This window comes from Melitaea cinxia, chromosome 17 (genome assembly GCF_905220565.1).
Source record: "Melitaea cinxia chromosome 17, ilMelCinx1.1, whole genome shotgun sequence".
NCBI lineage: Eukaryota > Metazoa > Arthropoda > Insecta > Lepidoptera > Nymphalidae > Melitaea > Melitaea cinxia.
In genome coordinates this window covers 12,424,598-12,440,434 of record NC_059410.1, presented here as the reverse complement: position 1 = coordinate 12,440,434, position 15,837 = coordinate 12,424,598, and the positions used below count along the sequence as shown (strand labels likewise).

The following is a 15,837-nucleotide window of genomic DNA, read 5'->3' as shown; positions in this document are numbered from 1 at the left end:
ACGACAAGTACATTTACATTACATTATTTGTTATATATTTTTGAAATATAAATATGAATTATTATTGTTAATTTATTACATTATCGAAAATGGCCAAAAATTAGTTAAGTATAAATGTTTAATCTAAGTAAATAGAAACGGAGCTCTGTAATAGTCAGATTTTATTATTTAAAAGTATTATTGTAATCGTGCGTATAAAGAAATAAATTAGACAACTTAGATGAGAATTTGCTTGTTATTTATTGTAAAGTTTTTTTTTTTAATATTAATATATTCGCGGCTGTCTCGTTCTTTTCGTGTATATACTTTATTTTGAAATATTTCGACAAGTAATCTATTGGTACTGCCAAAGGTTACGACCAAAAAGAGTTTTCGCCTATCTAACTTCAAGTACAAAAATCATTATATAGATTTTTATATCGGAGTTTGTAATCTTATTTTACTTCATAAAACTGTCTAAACTTTTTAAATGTTATTTTAATAAATACTTACCATAGCGTTGGATTTTCATTTATTTCCAAATAATGGCGTTGAATAAAAGTCGTGATAGTTTTATATTTTATTTATGAAATATTTTTTGCATTTCACCTATTTTTTGCATTTCACCTAAGACTTATTGGTATAAAACGCCCACTGAACCGAGTCTCCGTCGCTTCACAGCCAGTGTAAATATTAAACTACAAATTATAACGAATTTAACAACAGAGCATGTTTAACAATATATACAAACATAAGAAAATTATATTTTCTTTCTATTTAGAACTACGCATGTATTTAAACATATTAAATCTATTACGATAAATATTTACAATAATTCATTCGTTCGTTTCTTTTCTTTGAAAGATCGAGTAAAATCATTAATTAGACTTACAAATATGCATAAAAATATTTGGAATGTCGATTTTGTAATGTTTACAAAATTGTTTCTCAAAGGAATGTCACTTAAAGAATACACTTAAATTAGCTAATTTACTACTAAAAATAGATTCAATTATATAAAAAGATCTCTTCTCTTGAGATATTAATGTTTATCTGGCCTCAAGTATAAGCTTATGCTGTCATAGTTTTTAACTTGTTTGTAGTCAAATTTTAAAACACATACATAAATAATCAAAGCTTCATGTTTGAAGTAAGCCATGGTTCTTACATTATTGAGAATTTATGTTACACTTTTTGATGATTACTTCGTTAAATGCTTAAATTGGGAATATTTACTGAAAAGTTTCTTCGAGGTTTATAATAATTTGTTATAAGTGAAATTAATAGTACCTTTTTGCTGTTTATTTAGTGGAAGAATTTTATAGGCAATGAACACAAATAAAAATTTATTAATAAACGTACACTCAAGGTCATTTATAACTTTACATCACTTTATATTATCGATATATACACTAATCTAGATTAAATTATCACAAATTGAAGATTAACAACTACGTAAAATATTATAACGCAATAACTTAATAGAGAAAATGATTTCTTTACATCCGATATATTATATATATATAATATAATATACTTTATTGCACTCAAAAAATTGATATAAAACATACAATAATAGAAAGGTTTATGGCAAAGGTGGACTTATCTCTGAAAGAGATTTCTTCCAGTCAACCCATGGTCATGAGTAAGTGTTTCATATAGCGAGGCAAACAGTGCAAGAAGTATTCATTCAGAAGAAAATAAAAAATAAATAATAAATATTAAAAAAAAACATCAAAGAAAAAATAAATAAAATAAAAGAATAAAATTTATATATATATACAAAAATGTAACATACTACATATTTTTGAATATCATATCAAAAATTGACCGCTCCAGCGGGATTCGAACCCGCGTCTTCGACATACCGTGTCGACGCTCTAGCCAATTAAGCTATGGAACGATATACTCGCTAGAGCGAAACTTTTGATATGATATTCAAAAATGTTTAGAATTCCTAATTGTGGGTAACACAAAAATAAAAATCGTACATATTAAAAATAGCATGGTGTCGTCTCCTGTCAAAGATTTTCATTGTAATATGAAACTTTGAATAGTTACGAGTCTCTGTAAAGAACTCACTATAGACGGCGCCACGGTTCGCTTAAACCGAAAGTAAAAATCATCATATCAAAAGTTTCGCTCTAGCGAGTATATCGTTCCATAGCTTAATTGGCTAGAGCGTCGACACGGTATGTCGAAGACGCGGGTTCGAATCCCGCTGGAGCGGTCAATTTTTGATATGATATTCAAAAATGTTTAGAATTCCTAATTGTGGGTAACACAAAAATAAAAATCGTACATATACTACATATTAACAAATACATATAAAGATACATACCAAAATACAAATATACTTATACATATACATACTCACTATAATATATAAGTAAATACATACATATTCTATAATATACAGATGATTACACATTAGCTAGTGAAAGCAAGTGTTTCTTTAATTTATATTTAAAGGAAACAAGGGAAGGACTAGTTTGAATGACTCTTGGGAGTTTGTTCCATAGTATGGAGGCGCGTACCGAATAAGAATTTAACTTAAATTTTGTATTACATTTCGGTATGTCTAGCTTAGCTGTAATGCCAGGGCGCCTGGAACGAGTAGGAGAGGGCAGTAGGTGAAATCGGGATCGAAGATACGATGGAGCATTTGGATCGTGAAGGATATTAAAGAGAGTGGAAAGGATGTGCATATCACGCCGAAGACGAATGGGGAGCCATTTTAACTGAGCACGAAATTGAGAGATGCGATCAAATTTTCGCAGGCCAAAAATGAATCTTATGGCAAGATTTTGGAGACGCTCTAACTTTGTAAGTAGCTCCTCAGTCACATCCAGATAGCATACATCAGCATAATCAAGGATAGGCAGTAGAAGGGTTTGCGCAAGCATAATTTTGGTTTGGAAAGGAAGATTATAGATATATAAAAATATTTTAAAGCTCTCCTTCGAACATGTATAAATAACATTTAGAGAGAATTATTGAATTTTCATTACGAATAGATTACATTAACTTTATACATTTAATTATAAAAATCTTTGCTTTGAACCTAAAAAAATAACTAAAATCGTAACAATTCAAGCGTGTAACTTAGCGTCTCTTGATAGTCTGTACACTTTTAAAGTTACACAACTCCATTAATGTTATTATTGTTAATGTGTTTCTGTGATCCGTTTTGAATCCCGAACGCCGAGTCTCGTCTGATGTTTCTCTCACTTTGGATCGAACACCTCGCTCTGGCAAGAGTCGCGGCGGATATTTCCATAGAATCTCCGTGATGGAATCTCGAACCTCTTCTCAATCCGTTTCGACATCGTGTATTCTGAAAATCGATTTTTTTTTTCAATTGCCTTAATTCAAATAATAAAAATAGTTTTCTGTACGGTAACGTATAATAAAGTTGTGTATCTCTATTTAGGCAACCAGATAACACAGTACTTTGGAGATGGAACACTAATAACCAGAAATGATGAAATTAAAATAAATTAAAAGGGATTTTAAATTGACTTGCATTTTGCTGATTTTTAACAGCCTTGATAATGAATAACTGAACGAGATGAAATTTAATAAAATTTAAACAACTTTAAAACTTTATTGCAAATTTAAGATGCATGTTGGCCACTAATGAATAGTTAAGTGTCAGACTAGTATCTCTATAATAAATCCCTCGTATGTATTTATGTGTTTGGTCCTTTATCGTGATGTATTTTCGTTACATCGAATTTCAAATCATAACGACTCTGAATAAGTTTCCATAAATTTCCACATAGATTACAAAACACTGCACTTATTGACAACAAATTAGTAAATCAAGTCAATTATCAAAAAGGACAAAGCACAAGGCACATTTGTTCCAAAACCATTTACGAATCTTACTTACGTGTCCTGACCGCCATGTCCAGCGGTTTCTATTGAATACCCCGTACACTATGGGGTTGGCGCAGGAGTTCGTGCACGAGAACAGCCACATAGCCTTCTGAATGGCTGGGTCAAGTTTTTTCACTGAGTCTTTGTCTATCCAATACCTTTGAAAATTAAGTAAAACAAGAAAGATAAAAGTAAGCACAGATTAAAAAATATAGCTTAACATAATAAATACTAAAAAATTAAAGGAATAATTCTTTACAGTGATACACATCAAACTATGTGATAAAAATTGAGTTATTTATCTTTAGAAATAACTAAAAACTGAAAAACTGAAAAGAACTGTTTGTTTATTTAAGCGCGCTAATCGAAGGAACTACTGTTGCGAATAGAAAAATTATTTTCAGTCAAGTTCACGCGTGTGAAACCGCAGGGAATAGCTAGTTGTTTGATAATTCGTCTTTTATTTCGTCTTTAACTTTAAATTACTGATTAGCATTTGATGATACACAACAAAAAGGTGACATTGTGGGTCAATTTAAATCTACCAATAATTTCAAATTACATAGGAGAACTGGGCTGTTTTGTGATACTTAGATCTAGTTGAAACTAAGTCTTTGTCACAACTTTAAGTGGAAGTACTGAATTTATACTGAGTAGGTACAACTCCTTTTTAAAATTCGATTTAAAATTTCTGTTTATGAGTGAATGCAGAATTGAAAGAGAAAATTTTTCGACCTTTATATTTTTAAATATACTGCTGTTCTTAATTATCAACGAACACCAAGCATTACACGGTGAAAAATTACGTCTTAATTATCGCTAAAACAGACAACTCACCACAAACAATAGAAGTAGTACGGTGACCAGCAAGTAAAGAACACTAGAACGATCGTGACTGACATCTTGAGGGTCCTCGCTCTCGCGCGACCAAGGATGCCGACTCCGCTTCGACGCATTTTGTCTAATACAAATCAAAAAATATTGATTCGTAAGTTTGTACAACTAAGTGTAATTTGTTTGTGTGAATGCGAAGACCTCCAATAATTGTGTTTGCTAGCAAACGAAAATAAAACCGATTTCAATTATATCAACAAATACAACAACGTAAGTAGACGAATAGTCAAGTAAATACGCATTATTAGATATAACTCGAAAAGTACTTATCAGATCTCAATTAAATTTAAATGGAACTATATAACACGCAACACCTTTCGATTAAAAAATATCATCGAAATCGGTCCACTCAGTTAAAAAGTTAGTTCTGAGGTAATGTACATTAAAAATAATAATAATAAAAAATACAATCGAATTGAGAACATCCTCCTTTTTAGAAAGTCGGAAGAAAAATGATGGAAAGCAAACGATCAAAATTGTTTTCAAATTATTGATGTGTACTCTTATTTTTTGTGACGAGCAAACATAATTATATTGATTTCAGAAGGTTAAAAAAAATTCTATATTACATTATTACTTCTTTCTTATTGAATACTTTATTGATTTATTCATATATTTCAAAGATTCCATTTGTGTTTACATTGAATATGGAAAACATGAATGCAATAAGTTAAATTAATATTTCATAAGATTTTTATACTTCCTGAGTGATAATTATATTTAAGTCAAATTTAGAAAGTCTTTTCAAATTAAAATAATTAATACCCAGTCAGTCAGTTCAGCCTATTGCAGTCCACTGCTGGACATAGGTCTCCCTAAGAAAAACACTTTAAAATTTCAAAATTATTTATATTGTCGCAATTTATTACGTATAATAATACGATGTATAGATTCTTATCTAGTCAAAACGAATAGCTAGCATTAAATTATGTTTTGATTTTAGAGTTTTCTTATTTTAATATATTGCTATCAGACTTCGTTCATAGAATAATTTAATGTTTAAATATCACGATAAATGTTTTTAAGACGTAAACACACACACACACACACACACACACACACACACACACACATATATATTTGACGTCAAGAGCTTATTGTAATATATCTTAAATCTATGCAAATAAATAAAATTGGAGGATCTGTTTGTAATATAAAAATAGCCGCTTTTTACTAAATGCGTATAATCTCTGCTACTCCTACTGTACTGCTACTGGCTACTTTTTTTTAGATATTTATTTATTTTATAACTCTGCGAACTTAAGAATAACTTTTTTGTTAATTTAAATTTCACGCGTACGAAGTCGCGGGCACAGCTAGTAATAAAATAAATCTGCATTGACAATATTTAAGTTTAAAAATTTGTGAATTTTTAGAACTATACATATATAATATATATGTATAGTTTCATCATCATTACAACCTATACAGTCCACTGCTGGACATAGGCCTCCACAAGTTTACGCCAAAAATAGCGTGAACTCATGTGTTTTGCCCATAGTCACCACGCTAGGCAGGCGGGTTGGTGAACGCAGTGCTGGCTTTGTCGCACCGAAGACGCTGCTGCCCGTCTTCGGCCTGTGTATTTCGAAGCCAGTAGTTGGATGGTTATCCCGCCATCGGTCGGCTTTTTAAGTTCCAAGGTGATAGTGGAACCGTGTTATTCCTTAGTCGCCTCTTACGACACCCACGGGAAGAGAGGGGGATGGCTATATTTTTTAGTACCGTAGCCACACAGTACATCTGCCGGTAAATTTTTCCATTACTAATCTTGCCAGTTCTACACTTGAAAGGTATTGAAATGATTGTATTGATGTATAGTTTACATATATAATATATATGTATAGTTTAAGGAAGAGTTCCTCTATTGTTAATTGTTACTTGGAAATTGATTCGGGCCTATTTGCCAGTAGCAAGTGAAGCAACATACCTAAGTAAACAAATGATGTTTATGCAAATTATGTAATAAAATTATATACGAAATTGACCAAACTTCAACATGTCTGATCTTGTTTCATCCACAGGATTCAATTATATTGAATGGCTGATGATGATCGCCTTCCTTTCTGATCTGATTTTAGTCACGTATTTAGCTTTAGCGCGGTTTTCAGCGATCATCATTTATTACGTTGAATCTCAGGCTATTTATAAACTGTTTCGGTTGTGATCTTAGTAAACAGGTTTAACTTAAATATTATTGTACATTTCTATTGCCTACCGGAACCAACTGAGGTAAAATACCGATTATTGAAAAACTAGTTTAAGAATTTTTAGAAATTAATTTATTGATTAACATTATTCTGATATTCAGACTAGCCCGTTGGCGCAGTTTGCATTGGCCCTGCTTTCTGTTCCGCGGGTTGCGGGTTCGATTCGTGCCTGAGTCTGGGTACAATATTTGTATTTATATATTTATATATGTATTATTTCTATGTATATTTATCCAAAGAAAAATAGTATACTGTCGGCTGTTACCTGTAACACAAGCATTATGTTGCTAACCATAGGAACAGACGACCGTGTGTGTATGTTATAAGATATTTGTTTATTTATTTATTTAATAACATAAGTTACTAATAATAAAATTATTTTAAAACAATAATTTATTCAATAATCTAAATAAAAGTTTTCAATTTATCTATTAATATCTATCTAAATTAAATGCTCGTCCTCTTCCTTCACTTATCATCCATTATAACATAAATTATATAAAAAGTAATAGTTATCATAATACTTTGTTGTTATATATGTAAAATAAGACTTCAAGGTTTTACCTTGATTGAGGTAATGCCACCATATAACATTTAATCGTTAGTTGTAACAAATAGTAAGAGATACGAACTAGAGACGAACATCACCCATCTGCTCAATATATGAAAATTATTTTGTATTTATTTTAGCATATTAGAAAAATAACTGCGAAAAGGTTACCAAAAAAATTCTGGACAGACTATATTTAATTCAAATGGCGGTTGCCGATCATAATATAGTCTGGCCAGGAATTGTTTAGCGAACTTTTTCGCGTTTTATCTTTAACATACTAAAAAAGATAATTATTTAATTTTTATCTATTAAGCAGATGGGTGAAGATCACGTATAGTTCGTATCTTAAACTAAAACAAAATTGTGTTCCGCCTCTTAAGAATCTTATCATATTATCACTATATACAGCATAGGCTAGATAAAAAGCATTCATAGTACATAGTATAAGTGCTATTAATACTGCCTATTATATCCAGACAGAAACATAAAACTAATAATTTTGATAAATCAGTCACACGCAGGTGCACTTGATAGATTATATACCTTTATTTTCTACGCTAGCCCCTCTCTGTATTGTATTGGATCAAACACAGATTATACAAATCCATTTGAAATATTTAATCGGGACAGTAAAGTTTTTTAAATTACCAAAAGTTCCGCATAAGTGCTTATTGACTTTGTTGATAGGCTGTAACTTCCCACTGCTGGGCAAAGGCCTCTTTCTCCATGTAGGAGAGCAGTTGTACATGAGATAGTAATTATAATTTGTGTAACCTTAATTATGTATAATAAAGTAGACTAACCATTAGCGGTGTTGGCTCTCCGTATAATCTCTAATAGAGCTGCAGACGAGCAGTAAAGCGTAGACACAAGCGGCGCGACGTACATCAGGATCATGTTGACTAGGAAATACGCAATCTCGTGTTGTTCAGTCGGAAGCGAGCCGTAGGACACACACTGGAAGTATCTGCAAACATGACAAAACGTTAAATTAGACACAGTTCCTATATTATTTTTATATTATTAGACACATTTTTGTAAAGAAGAAAGTTAAACTTTCAACGCAAAATTTGGTAAAGTCGATATTTTAATGTAGAAATCGATTTTTAGACAATAGAAAGAATGCATGAAAGTACAGAAATCAGATCAAACATCCAAATGCGATTTATGTGTTTTGAGTATTCTTTAAATTTTGTACTGATATTCTAAAATATACGATAGGCGGAGAGAAATAAAATTAACGTTGTTTGTCAATAGGTTTAAGTAGAAGATAAAAGTAGTGAAATTGCTGTACGTGAAGTGTTTATACCCACAGCTCAAACAAATAAAGGTATTTGATCAAATGATATGTTATTAACACGTATTTTAATAATTGTAGTGATAAAATTAATAGCTCCTAAAATTGATGAAATTCCAGATAAGTAGTAAATTTTAGTCGATAAAGTCTGTGCGAACGAATTTATCATATTTATTAAATAAAAAGTATAACAAACAAAGAGCATTATCAAGAACAATTACTATAATATTTAAAAATTAAAATGTAACACTTGCTATAGACGCTTGCTACTCGTGTAGGTACAGTTAGCGTCACTGTTTCATACCATTTTCTTCGCCATATTATTTTATACCTGTTCCGTTCCAAAAGAGTTAAAGTTCAAATATGGATAAAAGCATTTTATATATTGAATATAGTATCTTAAATCAAGGCAACGTTAGTCTATTTAATTTAAGTCTACTTAAATCAACGCAATATTTGTTGACATAGAAGTCCCTTTAATATTTTGATCGATACGACATATATGGCCCGTAGGAAATTTTATGACATTAGTAATTATGTTCTTGTGCCAAGGTCTGTCTTTATATAGACGTCGTAAACCAGTTTCATAAACACTGTTCATCAATTTATAATGATAATTGGATATTTAAGGGTAGAAAGCGAAGAACATAAGCCTAAGCTTACTTTGGAATTATTACTTACTTTTCGGAACGCTTTTTCCCAATTAAAACGCTTTTAACTGTTTTAAGGGCAAAAATGCCGTAAAATGCTTTCTCTGTCAGTATTTTAGTTATAAACAATTTTATAATTAACTAAAAGTGAAAAAGAAATGATTACATCAAACTTTTACGAATTCTAATTGTTTGTACTGATTTATTCGAAAGGTTTAATCAGAATGTATAATAATTTAATTAACCTTTATTTTTACTGATCGGTCTTTCATCACATTTGTTCTCTTGAAATAAATAAAACGGTATAAAGAAATAGTATTATATCGTCAGATATTTATGTATATCAAGGCAGGCAAAATAATAATATAACAGCTGAAGAGCACTAAAATATTGAGAATCTATTACAGAAATCATTTAATGAATACTTGTAGATCTGTGTATCTGGAGATCTTATTTTATTTGTATTTGAATATCTTTGCAATGGTTAGAAAACGTGAGTCATGTTACTATTTTATTAAAATAACTATATTAAGTCTATTTATTGATCACTTTAGATAAAATCTAATTGGTGGCAATTTATGAGTTTGGCAACACGCCCGTGCGTTGGGAAGTTAGTTCCAGATGTCTAGTTCTTAGGAAACCTCTTAACGTTTTCTACTTCCTTAATCACAATTACTGATATGAATAATGTGTTTATAGAAAATAAGTTTTTAATCATGTGTGTTTTATTACATGATGTTGTAATCAGAGATCAATTTGTCACTGTGCACTTTCGAAAAAATGATTACGGTAAATTGTGATCAAGCTTATAACAGTACGTTTAAAATTGTTTTTAAATAAAGAAACATACACTCACACACATGTATTATATGTGTGTATACACATCCATTATTTCAAATAAATTTAATAAACCCAATTTCATACAAAAAACAAGTTATTTTATGTTAAAAACGCGTAAATTCGTTTGTAAACATTAAAGTTATGACTACAATAAATTTAACACATATATTTGTTAAGTCCGTGACACTGTTTTGACATTTTAACATAGATTTGTCGCTGTACAAATTTAGTTTGTCAATTGTTAACAAATCACATTCACTTATATTTTGTTAAGATCACTCATGTCTCAATGTCCGTAATTCCTAAGATAACAAAAGCAAGATTACTTACTCCTTCACATCTGGATGCTCATCCAAATGAAAGATGAAACTCTGTGGCAAACTGGCAAGCGCAGCGCACACCCAGGCGACAGTCAGCGCTCTTCGAATTCGGGCTTCCCATGTCACATTTAATGGTTTTAGTATCGCATAATATCTGGAATTAATTAAAAATATGTGAAATTAATAAATTCGTCTGTAAACTTTGCTAAGAGTAATCAATAAAACGAAAAATAATTGTTATATCACAATACATGTTGATTTGATCGAGTTTAAGATACAAATTCAAACACTTGTGTTCAAAATAAACCTTTTCATACATATACGTTAGATTTTAAGTAAAGGATTCTGTGCAATCGTTTAAAATGAAATTATTTTTATGCGAAAGGAGCGATTACCGAACACGAAATTATATCTCAGAATAAAACGTTGAAAATCAGAAAATAAATTAAAGGCATCGGCAAAACCCAGTCGTGAGGAAATGTATTGGATTCGTGACTAGTGAAGCGGAAATTTATTTCTAATGTCTTTATCATGGTTTTCAAGATGATAAGATTTTAAGGTTAAGCTAGGTTTTAGGGTATCACATACGTATAACAACGCTATGTATGTTATAAGTACCTTAATAAGCCTACTTTTAATATTTATTGAGATTATGATAACTAATTGGAAAGTTAATATTGCATTACAAATATGTGGGCATGTTTTGAAAATGGAACAAACATTTTTGAAGTTATACTTCTTTTGGCGCGTTAGGGAAAAGTTATGAGAGTAAATTTTTTCGATGCGCGCGCATACCGTCACGAAAAAAACCGACAGCCTGAAGTTAGCTAGTCAACGAAGAAGAAGTTAGCAACGTGAAGTTAGCTAGTCAACGAAGAAGAAGTTAGCAACGTGAAGTTAGCTAGCCAATGAAGTGTAACTTCAACCATATTCCCCAACATTCAAGCTTTTTGAGTTTTACTTTTTTGTATATAACGCAATTTTGCTTATCCGCATGCGTTTTAAAATAGTGCTTCAGATCGGCAATCCTAAGACTCCCTAGAAAATCTAAGTTTAAATAGTTACAGCAATAAAGGTATTTATATTTTTTGACTAGCTAATCTACAAAAACCATGAAAAAAAAACTTGCGCACTAAGGTTTCCGTAAAAACTAAATTATTAAAAATATTTTTATTATAAGATGTAACTAAAAAATTATGCTTTTCGAAATTTCTTTATCTGTGATATAAGACGTTGCTGCGTACCAAATTTCAAGATTCTGAGTACAAGGGAAGTACCCTGTAGGTTTCGATTCCCTTACAAGTGTCGAAAACTTGCAGCATTAACGGCTGTATCTTTTTGCATTGGCTTCGAAATTTATTTTTTGACAGCTCTAAGGGACAGAAGACTTGAGTGTTTTATATGAATTTCAGCGAGATACCTCCACGCGTTCCTGAGAAAAAGGATCTTGACAGATAGATGGACAACAAAGTGATCCCATAAGAGTTCCGTTTTTTTACTTTTGAGGTACGCAAACCTAAAAAACGTGACCTATTCTACAATACTACAAATTATTACAAAATAATGTATAAGTACCTGTCAATTGCGATGCAAATAAGAACAAAGCTGGACAGGTAGAGACCGAAGGTCCTCGTGAACATCATAAGGCGGCACATGAGATCGCCAGCCCGCCACTGGACCGTCCGCGCCCACGCTATCTCCAGCGGCATCATCAGAAATGTCACCTGAACAAGCACACTGTTGTAGTTTAAACAACTAACGTTAACAGTTGCTCATTTTTAACATACATTACAAATTTAACTGAATTAAATTTATATACCCTGGCGTAATCGTTGCATTATAATTGAAATATTTAAACCCGGTTGATATATTTATAAAAGATTCGTTTTGCGTACAAAACACTACATTTCGAACAAGTCTTGTTTCAAGTTTAACATAAGTGTAGCAATTTATAAATATATCAAGCAAATATTAGTTGTTAAAATTCAAACTTGAATTTAAATCTCGTGTATTAACACTCTAATATTCTTTGGAGGTGTGAGGTCCTCATCCACCATTGAAAAGGCAGGATCCTCCGACCAGACCGGAGTTGTGTCGGGTGAGCTACTGCCCCCCACCCCCCCTCCACCGACGGTTGTTCACGGGTTCTTGTATATATCTTCAATCGCTCGGATAAATGCCAAAGCTCATATTCAGGTGTAAATGGCGGTACGCTAAATTTTAATTTGCGCACGTATTTACTTTCACGTTCTTTGGAAACGCGCACTCTTTGTGCGCGCCGTGTTGTAACGTGGCCCTCGTTTTGTGAAGTAGCTGTCTTCAGGGAGCCACTGCTGTCACTCATGATATCGTCTTATTCTGTATATTTGTGCTCTTAGCGGGTAGTTCATTGCGATACGATGCGAGACCCGTCGGGCTATTCGTAGGTATTTGGTAAACAAAAGTTCTTAAAATGCGCATTGATTACCGCTATCATTCAATTAATTACGCATTTCTAACGGTCTCGTCGTGATATTCCTCGAACCCCCCAAAATTCCCCGAAATATGTTACAAATGTTAGAAAAATAATTTAATCGAATGTAGTTAAGTATTCACATGTATGAGTAAAGAGCATTTGTTATTTTACTTACGACACAGTTGAAAGTTATTACATAATTATATCCACGTGAAGCTTCGGGCTTACCTGCGTCTAAAACACTAGTAGGCATATATAAAAGAAGACTTTTTTCTTAAATTTAAATATACAAGCTCGTGTACCTAGTCTACGTTTAGATAACCATTGTAGGCATACTTTTTATAGACCTTTATAGCGCCGCGTCTGCATTTACGTTAATATACATCGCACCGTCTGCTAGTATAAATAATGGATAACTTTATTTATGTAATTTCAGCTCAGAGATGAAAACTTACCATAAGGTCAGCAATCGCCAAATGCATAAGTAGAACATCCAGTCTGCTTGCTCGGCCCATTCTTCTTCTTTTGATTAACTGTGATAGCACTGTTAAATTCCCAACAGCAGATATCATCATAAGAACACTATACACTGTTATAGAAACCAAATGTCCGTGATTAAAACGCATATCCAAAGGAAGTTCATCATAAGTAGTATTTAAATGTGTCCAGTTCTTTTGTGAGGCCCCTCCGGGCCCCGAGACTTTCTCGTCGATATCCATTATGATAAACCACCACACTTCTATATACCTACAAAATTTTGCTTGAGTGCGTGACGACTAAATACAGCTAACATTTTTTCCAATCATATATTCTGTGTGCCTGAAACAAAGGGAAGGAATATTATTTAATGTTTTTATTTATATTTGCGTGACGTTTCAGTATTCTCTTTGAGATGTTCAAGGTTAAGAACGATTGGAGGTCGTTAGGGGCTCTACAAACGATGAAATTTTCTCCATAACGCTGGTTAACCTTTACGTTAGCATCAAATATTTCCTTACTCGATCAAATCATCAAATCAAAGACTACAACAAGTTTGAAAATATTTTTTTCAGTGTCGTACCTAATTACCTTTTATTGTTGAGCAAGATATATATGACTTAGAAAAGAGAAATATTACTTAGAAAAAAACCCAATAAAGCGTCTTACTCTACAATAGGCGGCGGGTATCGCTGGAAATTGATCTATTTCAAATAACTCCGGGCCAAATATAATGGCTTTCTGCTGGTATAGTCATACGATTTTTAATAAAAATATTTATTTTTAATAAAAAAACGCTTATACGAATGAATACGGAAACTTTTTATAAAAGAACTTGAACTAGGAAGAATTAACTATAAAAGCAAGAGAATCAAATTACTTTTAGAACGAAGAAAAACGCTCATAGAAATAACCAGGAATAAAATCATTCCTTGGAATAGAGTAACAGGATTAAATCAATTAAAGTTTTATAGAAATATGAGTATGAAAAATAATTTATTGAAAGCCACTTCAGTTTTTTCTAATATACGGAAATAGGACCACATTTTCGAAGTCAGAATATGAAGCTTGTCATTATCATCGACAAAAGACACTATAAAATAGATATGCTATAAATGTAATATACATATACAAGTATAGTAATGATAAATAGATTATCATTGTAAATAATAAAGAAAATCAAAAAAAAATATTTTAAATACCGTTTAGCGCACTCACCAGCAGCAAGGAGAGAGTTTTAATAATTATGGTGTAAAACATAGGTAAAAAAATCTAGTTTTAAACATTAAGAACTCGAAGAACAATGTAGCTACACAGTATAACATTTACTATACAGCCACAATTAAATAAAGTTGTCAATGTTGTGTACCTTAATGTTACTTTATAACCGACTTTATAAAAGGAGGAGGTTACTCAATTCGACCGTATACATATCTTTTTTAACCGACTTCCAAAAAAGGAGGAGGTTCTCAATTCGACTGTATTTTTTTTTTTTTTTTTTTTTTTTTTTTTTTTTTTTTTTTTTTTTTTTATGTATGTTACATCAGAACTTTTGACCGGGTGGACCGATTTCAACAAATTTCGTTTTAATCGAAAGGTGGTGTGTGCCAATTGGTCCCATTTTAATTTATGTGAGATCTAACAACTACTTTTCGAGTTATATCTAATAATGCGTTTTTACTTGACGCTTTTTTCGTCGAACTACGTTGTATTATACCGCATAACTTTCTACTAGATGTACCGATTTTGATAATTCTTTTTTTGTTGGAAAGAGGATATCCCTAGTTTGGTACCATAATAAGGAAACCAGGATCTGATGATGGGATCCCAGAGAAATCGAGGGAAACTCTCGAAAATCCGCAATAACTTTTTACTGGGTATACCGATTTTGATAATTTTTGATTTAATCGAAAGCTGATGTTTATCATATGGTCACATATAAATTTTATCGAGATCTGATAACTACTTTTTGATTAATCTTTGATAACGCGTAGTTACTTGACTATTTTTTCGTCGATCTACGTTGTATTACTCGTCGATGTAATTGAAGTCGGTTTTTTTTTCGTTTGCGAGCAAACACAATTATTTATGTATGTTCGGTCGTTTATGAATTGACATCCCAAGTGTGATACCATGATAAGGAAACTAGGATCTGATGGTGGAATCCCAAAGAAATTGAGAGAAATCCTCGAAAATCATAGTAACGACCAGTACTTTTCTTTAATTTTTTTTTTCGTCTACTTACGTTGTATTACTTGTCGAGGTAATTGAAGTTGGTTT

At 31.6% G+C, this 15,837-nt stretch overlaps 1 protein-coding gene across 1 annotated transcript; it reads right to left on the bottom strand.

Moving 5' to 3' along the window:
- Positions 1–3,118: 3,118 nt before the first annotated feature.
- On the bottom strand, positions 3,119–13,799 carry LOC123661680 (adipokinetic hormone/corazonin-related peptide receptor variant I). Its single transcript, XM_045596633.1, has 7 exons — positions 13,536–13,799; positions 12,201–12,349; positions 10,636–10,779; positions 8,322–8,485; positions 4,699–4,822; positions 3,875–4,019; positions 3,119–3,316 (listed from the first exon to the last, which is right to left on the bottom strand). The coding sequence occupies exons 1-7, from the start codon at positions 13,797–13,799 to the stop codon at positions 3,119–3,121; spliced, it is 1,188 nt and encodes a 395-aa protein (XP_045452589.1).
- Between the last annotated feature and the right edge of the window lie 2,038 nt (positions 13,800–15,837).